The 16200-nt window shown below is 43.5% G+C and overlaps 1 protein-coding gene across 5 annotated transcripts in view; it reads left to right on the top strand.

Annotated features, from left to right (window-relative positions):
- The window catches only part of HMGA2 (high mobility group AT-hook 2), a 159689-nt gene that overhangs the window by 86548 nt on the left and 56941 nt on the right, over positions 1–16200 (top strand). For 4 of the 5 annotated variants that reach the window (XM_071802504.1, XM_071802512.1, XM_071802505.1 and 1 more), the window contains one exon: positions 3663–7457. The exons of the other annotated variant lie outside the window; for it this stretch is intronic. In XM_071802504.1, coding sequence (XP_071658605.1) covers positions 3663–4151 — 489 coding nt within the window. In that variant the 3' untranslated portion in view covers positions 4152–7457. Of the gene's footprint in view, positions 1–3662; positions 7458–16200 lie in introns of those variants that run through there. 5 annotated transcript variants of the gene reach the window in all.

Genomic DNA, 16200 nt, shown 5'->3' with positions numbered 1-16200 from the left:
GGCTTAGATCCATGCCTACAGGTAGTCCTCTGGTGAGTACAAGCGGCAAGGTGAATGTCAGAAGGGAACTTTTTCCCATTCTGCTAGAATGACTTTTACACAGGAATCTCTGAGGAGGACTTTTTCCTGACCCGTATACCGTACTCAGCAGACTGCAGCAGTTCCAGATAAACCGTTTCAATCCAGCATTTGAATTACTTACTTGAGTGCTTAGGTATGTTGTGTGAAATATGTATGTAGGGCAGGGATATTTTTTTAAAAACATGTCTATACATAGTTAAAGAAAACTGCTTCTCCAAAGATGTCCAAATCTGTCCATTAAAGATGGAGGACCAAGTCCTGCTTCAACTGAAGCCATTTTAAGAAGTGGCAGTAGGCTGGAGCCTCACACAACGCCAGCTCTGTCTCTCCCCGTTCATTAGGAGAAATATAGTAATCCAGAGCCATACTAAGGTTTCTCATTATGGATATGTCATAGCTTTTTTTGGTACTGTGAAGTACGTTTGCTGGTGCATTATCAGTTATTAACACAAGCAGTAAAAGTTGATCTGAAAAGCTCCATCAGTCAGGTGTGTTATTTCTTCCTCTTTACTGTGTTTCTTATTCAGTAGATGGCAAACAGGGCCAACTTAGAGCCAGCAAATCCAGCAAAGCCTGGTTGCTACAGGCTAATAGCAGGAGATATGGTGGTGCTTTCTTTTCTGAGGATACATAGGCAAGATAGGGATGCACGGACCTAGTGTACCTGTTGCAACTGGCATCCAGATTGTACGTACACTGGTGGGGCAGGATGTACATGAGGCAGATGATGGAGTGTCTGCTGAGTAGCATGTCTCCTGAACTGAGCTGAGGTGGTATAAAATAGGAAAAATCCATCCATGGTGAAGATGTTCTCTGCATCAATGAAGCACCATATCTGGGTTCTGTTGAGGAGCTGCAGACAGAGCTGGACATCTCAGGTGTAGGAGCAGGGTTGGGGAGGTATGACAGATCCACTCGGACAAGCTGTGAGCCATTATCTCCTGCAGCCCCCTGTCTCAGGTGAGAACAGCAGTGCGGGGTGGTGGCCCATGGGGGCCTTGGCTTTATAACGCAGATTCTCCCTCTGCAGCCATTCTATGCTCCCTCCAATGGAGTCCAAGAAAATGAGTCCACAGTGTGGACCATTTTAAACACCAGCATTTTTCAAATGACTGAATTGGTGTGGCGGTGTAGGTAATACATGAAAAAGTTTAATGGTGAGTCACAGGTTGCTGTTCCAGAAAGTTTGCTCCGTAGGGCACAGTAGTAGCACACAGGCTTTCCCAGAGAGTGCCCAGCTGCTGCCTGCACAGCTGAGCTTCTCCTGCCCATGCACGGTGCCTGCACAGGGCTGGGTGCTGCTGCTGTACTCGCAGGGATGCACGGGCAAAGCCAAATTGAGGAGTCCCTAATTTAGGGCAAGGCTAGGGGTGCTTCATTTCAGTCTCTGGCTGGTAAAGAGCCCATGTGTGGGCTGAGTATCTTAGAGACCTGATTGTTGTTTGGTCCAGATGGTGAATTTTCACCATCATGTGTATGTTTTAGCATGAAACAATTCTTCTCATTTCTTCCGTGTCAAGCATCATGTGAATTCTGCCTAGAAGGCATGTTGTCCAAACAGAGAATGAGACATATGAATCCTTGCATACACGGAATATGTACCTGCTAAGCTGCCTTTTTATGACTGAATATGTTGGTCATTATTCTTTTTATTTTCCCAGATTAGCTGACTAGGAGATCAGTGTTTCTTTGTAGAAATGGAAGACATATATTAAAAAGCACCCAGGGATAGTAACCTCATTTAAAAAAACAAAGCAACATAAACAAAAAAACCCAAACAAACAGAAATGCCCAACATTAGTATGATTTTAAAAGAGGCAAATAAATTATTTCTGAAATACAGTAAAACTCATTTGCTCCTTGACTGACAGCTGTGTCCGCCAGGTTCCACTCGGTGATCCAGTTTTACAGCCAGTTGTAGCTCTCAAATACAGAGGTTTACAATGGAAACTGCAACTCTGCCTTCACCAAGGCTGTGCAGGCACACTGCTGTAGTATCGATTTAATTAGATGCTGCAGAGTTATTTCTGGTAACAAAAGCAAAGGGCATGCAGCAGTTTAGCATCACACATGCTGCTTTTTATTTGGGATACTTGACAGGTGAAAATCTGAAGGGGAGAACTAGAAATAGAGGCTCTAAGCGGTTTGAATTCCCTCCTTGCAGCACTGGTTTGTGAAGTGATTTATTTGAGCTGCAGCCTATAGACCATACATCACCTTCCTGGTTGCCTTTGTTGGCACCTTGTCACATTCTTGCGGGCTTGAAGAATTCATTGTTCTTGTTTGAACTGATAAGAACAAAAAAGGATTTTCTGCCGGAGACCTTGGGAAAGGCAGAGGGGGAGGAATGTTGACATGAAACAGCAGGGCTGCACTTTCCCAAGCCTTTCAGCCGGGTGCAGCAGCCCGCATTCTTCACTGGCTGGGGAGCCTGGGCTTGAGGTGTGCGGAGCATCCCTTCCGTTGTTGCTGCCAGCGAGCGTGGCCCAGGGTGGTGGCAGGGCAAGGAGGGAGCAGGGAGACAGATGATTTCGTGGCCCAGGGTAGGGACACGTCAAAGGGAATCTCGCATAGTGGCAGGAGATCACGGTCACCGAGAGGAATGCGAAATGCGGAGTGTCGCTTGAGTTGAGCCAGCCCTTCAAAATTCACCTCGCTGCGTGTGTGCCTTTTGGGAAAGGTGCCACCCTGATCCTTCTTCCCCTGTTGTGTCCTGGAATGTTTAACTCAGGAAGGCAGCCTGAAGCTCTTGGTTCCAGCTGTCGCATGAACCACCCTTTGAAGGTGGAAGGTGTAATGGATATTGAAAGCATCACTCTGCCTCTTGCACGCTTGGCACCAAGTGCTGTTACATAGTATCTCCTCACTCTCCTGTGGGTCACTAGGCTGGATGAAAACTCCAGCTGTTTTTTTGCCCCATTTCCTCAATATTATGAACAAGCTGTATTGTCTTGCTCCTCCTGAAAGCACAAAAGGTCACTACAAGGGCTTGAGTCTTACAAAGGTGTGCCAAAATAATCCATAGTGGTACTGTGGAGCAGTGAGCTACAAAAAATACCAATTAATCCCAGAATTTTTGCTCTGAGAACATGGAAGACAAACATCTGCTCAAAAGTTTTACACCTGCTATGTGCACAAAGGAGTGTTTTGCTCCTTTTATGCCTTCCATATATCTGGGGAAAGGAGGTCACTGCCTCCCCAACCTCTCTTACTGAAAGGATATCAGAAAGCTCTAACAGAGGCTGTACTTAGAATAATATCATCTCTCTTTGTAACAATAATAATAATAGTAATAGTAATAATAATAACAATAATAATAATAATAATAACAATAATAATAATAATAATCAGAAGAAGAAGAAGAAAAGAAAAAGAAGAAGGTAGCTCTTTGACTTTCCAGGTGGTACCAGACTTAAATTTCACAATGTTGATGACAAACAGATAGGTTTGTGTCATTTTTAGATTCAGGCAGAAACAAGGATGGTGGCTGCAAGGAGAGGGTCTGAAGTCAGCATGTGGCAAAGGATCTGACAAAAATGTTCTTCATTTCTGCTTTCGTGGTTATTTTCTTTACCATTTAGGATACTGATCTGCTGGTTACAGGCTACATGGTGACTACAGGACCACCTGGCGTGATCCATGGATACAACATGCCACTTGACAGTACAGCCCAGGCTGATGGAGAAAGCAAGAGTTTCCCTCTCCTTAGTGCTGCTACCCAGTCATGGGGAAGGCTGGGGACCATTACAGAAGACAGAGATTCCTCTCAGACCCTTTTCAACTCATGCTGTATCCTCAAGGTCATGTATCCACAAGATGCAGAAAGAGTATGTGGTTACTTGAGTAAAGAAAAGGAATTGTGCCCACATGCATACTTGAGACCAAAAAGCATAGGATTACTTCAGGCAGGATATGGTGAAATGAGAAAACAGCAGAATCCCCTATTTACAGTTGTGAAATTCTGTCTTGATGTAATTCTTACACTTCTCTCTCGCCTCAACAGTTTTACTGAAAAGTTTTATAGTAGATGCTGCTCTGGAAATATCTTGAGGCTACCAAGGCAGGAATGAGGAGGAGGAAAGTAGGAAGAATCAAGTTGAGCTGCTCATTTGGAGCCAGTGGCCAGCATCTCTCTGGGTTAGTGCAGAGGAGGTTACAAGTGTGCCTGAACTCTCCAGCCCTGCCACCACCCAGACAGGCTCCAGCAAAAGGGGAGCCAGTCTGGTTCTTACCAGCACCAGCAAGGCTCTCACCACCACCCCTTCTCCTACACCCTGGCCATCCCCTGCCACTGGGCATGTAGCAGGATTCACAAGCTTTCCTTATCTTGCACATGGGTGGAAAGAGAGACAGGCTAGCCACGTTATAGGACTATAAATAACAGAGCCAGCTCTGAACTGTCACTGCTTAAAGAGCAGTTCCTGCCTGGATTTCATTAAGACAAGAAAGACTCCTTTGCTTCTCTAGGCAAGGTGAAGCGACCATGGTTGGATGGAGTGTGTGTGTACACATGTATGTTCTTGATTCACAAAGCTGCCCACTGACATTACAGCCTTCTTTTGGGGACACCTGGTGCAAAATAGCCTTGTAACGCAACTATTAAGGCTGGACTAACAGTGCTTTCAAGAAAATGCAATTTGTGTGGATGTTACGTGGTTTTTTTCCACTGTAAGAGCAGACTTGTGTCTACATGTGGTGCACAAAGCCCAAAGAGACAAATTATGGTTTAAATCAGCTGGTGTCACCCAAGCAGGTGGCCCTCACTAGGCCAGGTTGCCCATTGAGCCAGGGTGCTGCAGGGAGAACCGTATTGACAGCTCCATGGAGGGAATATGGCCATGGGTTCCCCACCGGTGCTGCTGGTACGGGAGGGTGAGGAGGAGCTGAGGCAGCAGCTGGGGAGGAGAGAGCACGCTGATGATCAGAGGACACTGGGGAAGAGTGAAGTGGCAAGGGAGGCTTAAGCAGCAGCGGCAGAGAGCTGAGATGATGTGACAGGAAAAAAAAAAGCGTCTGGGTGTCCTCACTGCAAGCAGGTTGGGAAGCATCAGTGTGCAACACAAAACTTGCCTGCTCAACTTTGTGTCCTTAATCCAGACAGTGTACTTCATGTGCTTCGGTTTTCATCACATGTAAAATATGAATGGTAATCCTGGTCTTTCACTTAGTGAAACATTTTGAGATCTTTAGATGAAAAATAAGCATTTTACTAGCATATGGGACAGAGGAAAGCCTTCCCACTTAGGAAGGCTTGCTTCTAGGGGTCGAGATCAGTTCCTTTGGCGTTGCGACAGGTCAGGCCATCATCTACCTGCTGCTTAGACTATGGCAATGAAATCCGTAATTTAACTTTCAGTACCTTTTACTGCCTAAGAAGGGTTCACATTTTGACTTTTTTACTACTACTAGTGGCTACTGAGAATATATACCAGAATAAAATACATACAAGATGTAAAGGATAAAGAGGCCATATGTATGGATGTGTGTGTGTAAACCTATCTTGGTAATAAATGAAGCGGCTTATATACAGGACGAAGCTTGAAACAAGTTTGTTAGGTTATTTTAAGTCAGTGTTGACTGGTCTAATAAAAGAGGATCTTTCTGCCTGCAAATCTTGCCTTGCTCACAACCTGAGCTGGTCAAATTTACAGTGACACTACTATTTCAAACACAGTTTGTAAGATAGAAGCTTGGCATCATGGCAGCTTCTCCTTGGTATCACTTGAACAGGTATAAGCATCTTTAGCAATGCTGCCAGGGAGTATTAGACACTAATGTGGAGGCAGGTGGAGTTTATGATACGAGTGCTCCCTATACTTCTTGGCTTATAGTGCGAAATGCTGCGAGGATCGAATAGCTGATCTGAGAGCTCTTGCTCATGTGAATATTCCTCCTGAAGCTGGCTCAGTCACTGACTTTGCAGGTATTTTTAATGGTTTTATTTTCACATGACCCCACATTGTCTTCTTTTTCTCCAAGTCCAGCTCCTCTGGCATTCAGGTTGGCGAGCTTGCCAACTCTGAGCTTTGCCTTTTCTGGAGCCTGGGAGCTTCCCTGCTTTCCAGGGCTGAGCTCACTGACAGCGTATCACTGCTCTCTGCTGGAGAAGCACTGAGCTGGGCCAGGACCTCTCTGGGTCTCCAGCTGTCTGTCAGGAATGCAGGTGTGATGGCCGAACCGATAACCTCTGAGCCCTTAAGAGCAAACTCAATGTACGGCTTATTCCTGCTCCCCAGACAGCACAATTTAGGGTCTTCAGTGTGCAGGCTGGAGACAAGAGTTTTCAGGGAGGTGAAAGAGAAACACAGTGATGCTGGCGGAACATAAACATCTGTGGTCTCATGGACCCCCGCCCTGGTAGTGCAGGATAACAGACATCAGGGTAATTTTCATAGGTTTCTGCTCTAGCCTGGAATATGATTTCCCAATTGCATTTGCAGTCATGTAATGTTCTAGCTTGTAAAATGTTTCTTCTGGTCAGATGCAATGTGCAGTTATAAGTCTTTTGTTTTTCTACTCAAGGGGTGTAGCAAGCATGAAGTCCTGAGTGTTCCTCTTGAAAGAGAATCATTCCAGTCATCTTGATTAGATTTTGGTAGTTGCAGAAGTTAATCTGTCTGTTACATTGAGTCATTTTTCAAAGACATAGGCAAACGATCAGATCTTCCCCACAAAATGAAAATTATTTAAAATAGTCTCTCCCACTTGAGCCCACACACACACACATACATAACATGTACATGCACACATGATACATCTTCTGATTTCATACACTTTTGTAGCTCGGGCATCTTTTTTGCTTGAAAACAACTCAAACATAAATCATAAAAAGGCAGCTTTACAACAGCTTTAAAGTCCTATTATATTCTGCAGCATTCCAAGTGAATTATTGCTGTGCTGTCAAAGAAAACAAAAACATTTGGGAAGGACTGTTTATTTTACAGTGGTTGACCAAAAGTATGCAAGTGGTTATAAAAATGTAGACAGCTAACGATGGGAGGTGCCATTGCTCATTTTGCAACTCATTCACAAACCTTTGACACTGATTTTAGATCACTAGAGATAGAGCTAGGCACTTCCCACAGGAAAACACACACACTTCCAATTCACTCCAGTTAGAAACAAAACACACCGTTGTCCCCTCCCTCACTCTGCCCCAATCCTTCTTCACCACCCACCCACATAGCTAAGCAAAAAGCCCGAGATTTCTATATATTTGTAGTGAGGCCTATTCAGCCAACTGTTTCTTTGAACTGTTTTCCATGATGACAAGATGTCACTTGTACAGCTGTTTATTTAAATTTGACTTTCAGATAAACCTTTTTTAATAAGGCGATACCATTTTTGGTGCTATAGGGTGCCATTTCCTGTAATTAAACTCCCTTTTTATTGAGCTCTCCATCAAAGTTGTTGTGTGTGCATTGAACGTAAGCTGAAATCTGTGTGCTGATGTGTTTGTCAACATCTTGACTGTGGCGTATGGTTCTGGTCTACTCATCCTAGAAAGAAGGTAGTAGAACAGATGGCAGCTCAAAGGGTGATCAAGGAGGTTGCCATATGAGTTGTGGTGCGTCAGCCGGGACTCTTCAGCCTGGGAAAGACATGGTTTAGAAAAGTCTATAAAATCATGAAAGGCATGAAGAGTTGGCTGTTGACTAGCTTTTCTAAGACAGGAGTGAGTGGTATCAACTAAAATCAGTCGTAGCCTATTTCAGAACATGCAAAGATGGTTCTTCACACTGCAAGTTGTAGAGCAGTAGAACTCCTTGCCACAGAATGATGGATGCTAATATTTATGAGGGTTCAAGGGAAAACGGGAAAAATAATGGGAGATCCTTTGAGGGTTACTAAACATGCACAGACCACATCTGGCTAAGAAGCCGTCACAGTTTAAAATAACTAAAAGCTTGGAGAGTAGGCATGTCATTTTTCTAGGCATCTTCTTACAGAAAAAAAATATGGGGATAGATCAACATCTATTCTGTCTTAATAGGACTGTTGCTTTAAATATAGCATAAGTCTAATTGTGGAGGTATCTTTGTAAGTGCATTCAGCTTCTCTTTCCTTCCCTCTTATTGACAGGTAATGTAGGCATGAAGATGCCAAACACGTTATAATGAGCATTCTTACTTTGCTGTATGTTCTTCCTACATGAGCTCCATACAGGATCATCGTCCATGTTGACTTCATTGGAAGTCTGCCTGGATAGGGGACCAGTCCTAGAACAGTCTTAAATCCTTTGTTCGGGATGCTCATGAGCTAAGTGCTGCCCTTGGCATCCTCAGATACATCTCACAGTTGCTGTCTTTTAATAACATCAGAGGACTTATACGTGGATTCATTGAATGTAAACATCAAGCTACCGGTGCTTGTCTATCAAAATGGATGTCGTGCAAGCTCATACTGTACTTGAGCACATTTTTTCTGGCTTGAGTGTAAGTGCGTTCATTTATCACGCTGATGTAGAGTCCACCCAAATCAGTGGAACGTTGGCTTTACTGAGGATTAGGTCAAGCCCTTGGTGCTGCCTTTAGGTGCTTTGTGAGCTCCTAATGTGCAGACACCAAATGTAGTACTTCAGGAGAGTGCATGTCTACCTAGGAGATCTGTATCAGTTGTCACTGCCCAATATGAAACACCTCATTGATCATCATGCCTTTCTGCTCAATACCTCTTGCAACAAAACATCTGTCAGAGGCTTTTACAAAGAAATAGCAATTACGATTTTTATCAAATTAGCACAATAAGAAATGGGAAGTAGCGGAAGAGGAAAGAAATGGCAGTGACGTAATCTCTGATTTGAGAATGGTGTTACATTATATTTCCTTGCTCTGGGGAGTCCCTGAATTAACTATCTTGCTTTGGTTGGTCACAGTGTAAATCAGGGATATCAAACTCATTTTCACTGTATAAATGTAGGAGTAGCTACCTTTATACAGTCCTAAAATTACATTTGGCCCTTTGGAGGCAACCACGAGGCTAATGTGCCCCCCTCCCCCCTGTGAAAATGAGTTTGATACCCTTGGTGTAAATGTTGGTGGGGTGGGGAAGGAATCCTTAAAAGCAAACCAGGAATAGTCATAGTCATAATAACCATCATAATCATAAGAAAAAATTATGAAAAAAAATCCCCCTGCAAGTCCTCATATTCCATGCAAAATCGTAGAAAGATCAGCCTTGGTTTGCATCAGTTTTTAGCTGCTAATATCCTTCAGGAATCTAAAAATGAAAGAAAAAGCAAGGAGGGAAGGAGGGAAGGAGGGAGGGAAGGAGGGAAGGAGGGAAGGAGGGAAGGAGGGAAGGAAGGAAGGAGGGAAGGAAGGAAGGAAGGAAGGAAGGAAGGAAGGAAGGAAGGAAGGAAGGAAGGAAGGAAGGAAAAGAGAGAGAAAAGAAAGAGAAATAAAGAAAGAGGGAGAACGAGAAGAAAGATAAAGAGAGAACAAAAGAAAGAAAGAAAGACAGGCTCCGTGCAGCTTTTAGTGAAGATTTGTTGATGAGGGAAGCACGCGAATCCCAGTGAACCTGCCTTTCATAAATGTGCCGGGATTCCTGCGTCACAGCTGTTGACACATTTCCCTTCCCTGTAGGTGCACACCCTTTCCCATGCATTCTCCAGTGCTTGCGAATTGGTCTGACGACTCCTCCAGCTACACCCCTTCTGATGGAATTTCATTAGAAAGCCAAGGTGGGGAGGATCTATGAGCTGCTTAACAGCTGATCGGTCCTTTTGCCCTCTGTTTACTACCCCAGTTCATCAACAGTGCCAGAGACGGTACAGTATTACCTTGCATGGCTACGTAACAAAAGCTATCTTCCCCAACCGGAGGGAAATAAGCATGCAAAAGCCTGCTGCTGTTTGCCAAAAGCAACCTCAGTCAATTGGAGAGTGAGAGATGTTTTGTGCTTGGTCTTTTTGCTGCTTGTACTAGAATAATGCGCTGCTATTTCTATCTGTTTTGCCAATTGGCATCCATCCACCTTTTCTGTTCATGCTCAAGCAGCCAGGAACACCACGGTGGGAGAGGAAGCTCCTTCTCATATGTTGCTGGCTGAGCTGCCAATGGCTTGTGTTTGTAGTGGGTCCAGAAACAAAACAAAACAAAACAACCCCATCAAATCAGCTGTCTTCACTAAAAAAAAAGGTCTGCTGAAAACTATTGGAGCGGTGTCCTGGAGCTTCTCTTCCTCTTTAGTCACAACAAAGGCATTAGAATTATTTAATGTCAAAAGCAAAAATGGGCATATGTTTCTCTAAACATTAATAGTTTGTTAGACCGAAAAAAAAAAAAAAAAACACAATAGAAAGAAAACCCTGACTCACTTACTACTCACATGTAGGTGGAAGTGAATGAACTCAGTCTGAACTGATCAAGTTGATTAGGTAGTTTAATTGAGTTCTGGTACAGCAGAAAAGTAGAAATCTGTTCTGACCAGGAAATGGTAAAAGCTGCTTGTAAACAGCCTGTAATGAGAGAATCTGAGTCATTAACTTCCATGTGCAGACAGGGGTATACTCTTACATGTCTCATGCCCAAGTTCTAGCCAAAACAGAAATACTTTTGTAAGGACTGAATAACAGTTGGGAGAAACAGAGCGGGTGGGGAAGCAAGAAGAACAGCCAAGTAATTGAAAACATTGTCCAGAGAAGTAGCCTACAAATGGCATTTGGGATGCTGAATGTGAACTGTGGTAATACAAATGCAATTCTTACTGCAAAGCTGTTTGTCGAGGTACTTATTGTTTCAGGACTGCTTAATTTGAAATGATACATTTGCTGATAGAAACAAGCTTATCCCAGCCTTCCCCCATGGGAACAGGACCTGAATTCAGCTCCTGGCGAGTTGCTGAACAATAATCTTTCCATCTTTTTTTTCCACCCACTCATTCTGAGCCACCTGTTTCTGTGATCACCAAGGTATACCCAAGGTGCTGAGTCCTATGGTAACCTTAGTGGAACCACTTACTAGCTTTAGTTCAAAGACTCTGATCAGTCCATTGTGCTTTCTAAAGCAACTTTCTTGTTAATCTTGATAAAGAATGATGGAAGGCACTATTTCTAACATGAATAGTATGATCTTCTGGTAGTCAGACACTTTCCAGAATTTATTGGTGTCTACAAATACTGCTTTCTCCCATTAAGACAGATGTAACAATGATTTATTCAACTTTCTGGAAATTCTAGGCTAAGATAATGTAATGTAGTTAGAGAGAGTTAATAATAATGTATTCAAAATGGAGCAACCCACATTTTAAATAGTTTCTTTTTCTTCTGAATTAGCTGGGTTTTTTTGTTCTCAGTGCTGTGGACCTCTAATTGGCAAAGTACATTTTTATGAGAGTGAAAAAATTGATATCTTCTATGTATGGCACATTTCTGATGTGTATGTCTCTTGGGCATTGTATAAAGGAGAACGCCATTGTCTCATGTAGGAAATTAGGCAGCAGAAAGGGAATTGGTGGTACATTCCAACTCTCCATTCCCTGCCTGATAGACTCTGCTGCTTCAATTCCCCATTAGTGTATTTCAGGAGTTTAAATTATGTTGTAAAGTACGTAATATATTTTCTTATTGGTTACAAGAAAATAATGTATTTTGAAAAGTTTTATCCCTCAGCTGGGAGAAAAGAATATTGTGAGGGTATTTCAGAAACCAACAGTATGTTTTCTCAAAGACTGTCTTTTCTCTTACGTGGAAACTTGCCAGCAGTTTCTGTCTCGGCTCCATACTAAGGAATATTTTGAAAATGGAAAATCTAGTCAATGAGCTGCTCATGTCACAGAAGAGGGGTAAGGGTTGACCCTGGGCATTTCAGGTGTTCTTATTCAGTGTCTCTTCCTTGCACATCCTGTCAGAGCAGGGACAGGCACAGTGTGTTATTTCACAGAGAAAGCTCACAAAAGGAGTGGGACCAAGGATCCCTTTTGCCTGTTGGCTGACCTGCGGCAGCCAGCCCATGTGTGTTGTTTGCCTGCTGCAAATGGAAGGGAAAAGGCATCACTTAAACTGCTCTCAGAGAGCAAGCATGTGGTCAGTAACTTGACTGCGTGTGCCAGCGATTCGTATTTTGAACTGATCCAGAGACTGTCGGTTGGTAGTAAAAATCTACCTGAGAGATATTTGGCAGATAAAGTTTAAGATATAACCAATATGGGAACAGGCTTAGTAGAAAGGGGATTAATTCAATGTAAATGAAGAGAAGTGAGTTCAAGCTTTCATTCCAGCATTAGCAGGGTTCTCAGCGTAGCTGCAATGTCTCAGGAAGGTGGGAATTTACTTCTGGGACATCCATGAGCCTGGGGTCTCTGGAGTGGGAATGCTGCATACATAGAACAAAGCACCAGAACTCAGAAATTCCAGAGTTTAATGTCCTTTGGGGTGCTTTCCCTTCCTTGCTTTTATGGACAATGAATAAACCTGGGAGAATAATATAAGTCTAGATGTACTGTACACATTTTAAGTCTCATATTCTTTATGGCACAAGGTAAGCTGTAAAAGTTCAAGGTTTCAGCTCTTTGTAAATCAGTATAGAGCCATCAAAGAGACTGAGAAAGTGTTTGTGTGTAAGAATCGTCATGATTTGGGGAAAAAAAGAAAAAAAGCTAGTTCAGTATTATTCAAGTAGAACCTTTCCACTACCTTAAAGTACGTAAAAACATTGAAGATTAGTAAAGCTTTTCCAGTTGCCAAACATTTGTCTTAATAATTTTTCATTCATTTAGAAGCAGACCAGCAATCTGTAAGGCCAGGCAGAGATGCGTAGTTGTGCCTTAAAGAATGAGCCTTTTACAATGCTGGATCTCCAGTCTTGCTCCTATGTCTAGTGTTCTGGGCTGTAACAGCCATTCTTCTTATGAAAAGGAAATACTTTCTTTAAGATGGGCAGTGATTTTTGCACAGGTCAATAATATCAGCACATTATTTGAGAAGCATGTGAAAGGCAGGATTATTTTGTCTGAAAGCTCTGCATCAGAACGTTCATGGGTTTTCTGTTATTTTGTTTTTACCAGGAATGTTCACTGTATTCTGGGTGCTCAATAGCAGCTAGGAGGTGGATTTATCTGATGATGACTTGCAAGCATAACGTACTCTATGGTTTTCTTTGCTCAAAACCTTATTTCAGGATTTTGTGTTGTCATCTCTTGCTGTAGTTCCTGGATGCCTTCTGCATAAAATCAATGCCAGTAGCAGAGACCTTAGAGAAGTGCACAGAATCTCTGATTCCTCTCTGTGGCTGAGGTGAAAACTGCTGTTAGAGGCATCAGTTTGTAAGCTTGGCTGGCAGGAGGGCTGATAGCTGGGTAGCTCTGGGGTGATGCTGTGAGGGTGACTCTTGCAACCTGCTTCGGATGCTTGCTGATCCTGCCACATCCCTCCAGCCTTCACTTCAGCCCTCAAAGACAGGGTGAGCAGCTCTCAGAAATGAAGGAAAAACTCCCATCTGTGGCTCTGCATGTTTTTGTATATATCCACTACTTGTTGAAATGTCAGAAGCCTGTGTGCTTTAATTACAGCATGCCCCTCGTTCACATGTAAAGTGCATTTATTCTTGCCTCAGCTGCAAGCATGAACTTGGCACACAGAACAGTATGATATCCTCTTTTCTCACCTTTTGCAAAGTGAAATATGTGACCTATGCACTCATGTTCCTCAAGCTCCTCTCAGTTCATACCTTTCTTCCCACTCTCCCATCTACCATAGACTGGGACCCTGAGGCTACAGCCGCAGAAAATAGGTTATGACAGAGCCTTGCGGCTCTGTTGCACCAGGATCTCTGTTGCTGAAGAAACATGCCTGGTTGAAAGCAGTGTTATACTCATCAGCTGCTATGGCATGGACAGATGAAGAGTGCGTTTATGAGTGGATGGCAGGGAGGATATGGTGCTCGGCCACCTTGCAGTGCTCGGTGGGCTGCAGCACCCAGCCATCCCCATGTATCCCCCTTCCCCCCTCTCCCTCCATTTCAGCTTCCTACTTATTCCTTTTCTTGACCTACTCCACCACATATTTAGTTAGCCCCTTGATTACAGGTCTCTAACGCTGCACCTGCTTGTTTCCTCAGAGGAGGAGGAAGGAAGAAGGGAGCCCTGTCTCCCTGCTGACACTCGCCCCCATGGTCTTGGCTGGGGGACAGCTGCTGCTGGCAGCGGTCTGGGAGGAACTCGCAGTGGTAGCAGAAGAAAAGAATTTGGCAGGGAGGTGAGCCACATGATTGTGATTCATCCCGCACTCTCGAAATGTGGCAGGAGGGCTAGGAAAGGCTGCGGGTGCCAGCACTGAGAGCAGAGACACTCACGTTCAAACATCACATTCTTTTTATAGTAAGGCATGCCTCATAGGAAAAATATTGAACTTGGCCTTCCGGGATGAAGAAAATAGACCCAACTGTGATTTTACTGCTTGAGTCACTCACTTAATCAGTTACTGGTTGCATGGAGGAAGCTTTCTATTAGGCTGACTTGGAAAAATTGTTTTTAATTAATTAATAATGACACTGAGCTGTTTTTTAATCTGCTCAAAACTGCTTTCATTTATAATTCCCGTTATGTAAAAACACTCTTAGGATACCATAAGTCAGCAGAGTAGTCACCTTAATTCAGTCACTTGATGTAACTTCCTTCTAGATAGGGTTGTTTTTTTTTTTTTATCGGGAGTCAGACGTTTGCTGGGAAAGTGAACAAAGCTGTACTGGAATTGTGATGGCTTTGTGGGCCTGATTCTTCAACCTTTCCTCATAGAGGATGGCCGCTTAGCTCTGTGTTGCACGCCTGTCCCATCCCACATAGGAATGAAGGAAACCGAATATGTCATTTCGTGTCCATGGAGCTGCAGGGTGGCAGTTTGAAGACTGTGTAACAAATCAGTTCCAGTTGGACTTAAAAATTTCGGCTTTCGTTTTGTAGGCCACCTTGTTGTGAAAATCACAGAATCACAGAACAGTTGGAGTTGGAAGGGACCTCTGGAGATCATCTAGTCCAACCCACCCGCTAAAGCAGGTTCACCTAGAGTAGATCACACAGGAATGTGTCCAGGCGGGTTTTGAATGTCTCCAGAGCAAGAGACTCCACAACCTCTCTGGGCAGCCTGTTCCAGTGCTCTGGCACCCTCAAAGTAACGATGTTTTCCCTCATATTCAGATGGAACCTCCTGTGCTTCAGTCTGTGCCCGTTGCCCCTCATCCAATTGTTGGGCACCACTGAGAAGAGTCTGGTCCTGTTCTCTTGATGTCCACCCTTGAGATATTTATAAGCATTGGTGAGATCCCCTCTCAGCCTTCTCTTCTCTGGGCTGAACAGACCCAGCTCTCTCAGTCTCTCCGCATAAGAAAGATGCTCTAGGCCCCTAACTATCTTCATGGCCAGCCACTGGACTCCCTTCAATAATTCCTCGTCCTTCTTAAACTGAGCATCCCAGAACTGGATGCAGTACTCCAACAGAACGAGACCATCTCCTTGGCCTTATTTTGACCCAGTTCTCCTGTCCCACAGGAGGTGGTTACAAATGCAGTTATGTGTAGCTCAGTTGAAGAACACCAGTCTGCACAGCCTCGTGCACTTGCAAGGCCCACATTGACTCAAAGGCTTATTGCTTCTCATGCACCATAAATCTGCATCTGCATCCAAAAATGTAGAGTCCACAGTGTATGGAAGTTCCTCTTCCTCACTGAGTGTGTTTGTGACAGATTTATGTTGATGGCAGCAGTACACCACAGCCACAAGCTTCTATTATATTCAGGCTCTCCTAACTTAGTCTCTGTTTCCTGTTGAAGGTGAGACAAGGTCGTATGTGAATGAGGGGTGAAATTACAGCTGAACTTTCTAATTGCTGTTAGTACAGGAGAACTTTTAAGAAACAGAGCAAGACCTTTTGTGTTTGGAGCTACCTCTGCCCTCTCTTCACCAGTTTGCTTTATGTTAAGTTTGCTTTTTTCCCCTTACAAAAAGCCAGTAAATGTGTGCCTATATATCATTATGTTTACAGATGGTATTTGAAAAGAAGGTCAGAAGTGCTTTAATTCTTGAAAATAAACAGCCAGTTTCAGCTACCCAGAACTTTCAAAGTGTATACAAAAACACAAATGCTGGTAACTGTTATTACAGGCCTGGGGCTTAGACATGATA

Source organism: Patagioenas fasciata, chromosome 1 (assembly GCF_037038585.1).
Source record: "Patagioenas fasciata isolate bPatFas1 chromosome 1, bPatFas1.hap1, whole genome shotgun sequence".
Classification (NCBI taxonomy): Eukaryota; Metazoa; Chordata; class Aves; order Columbiformes; family Columbidae; genus Patagioenas; species Patagioenas fasciata.
This window is presented reverse-complemented; position numbering and strand designations above follow the sequence as displayed.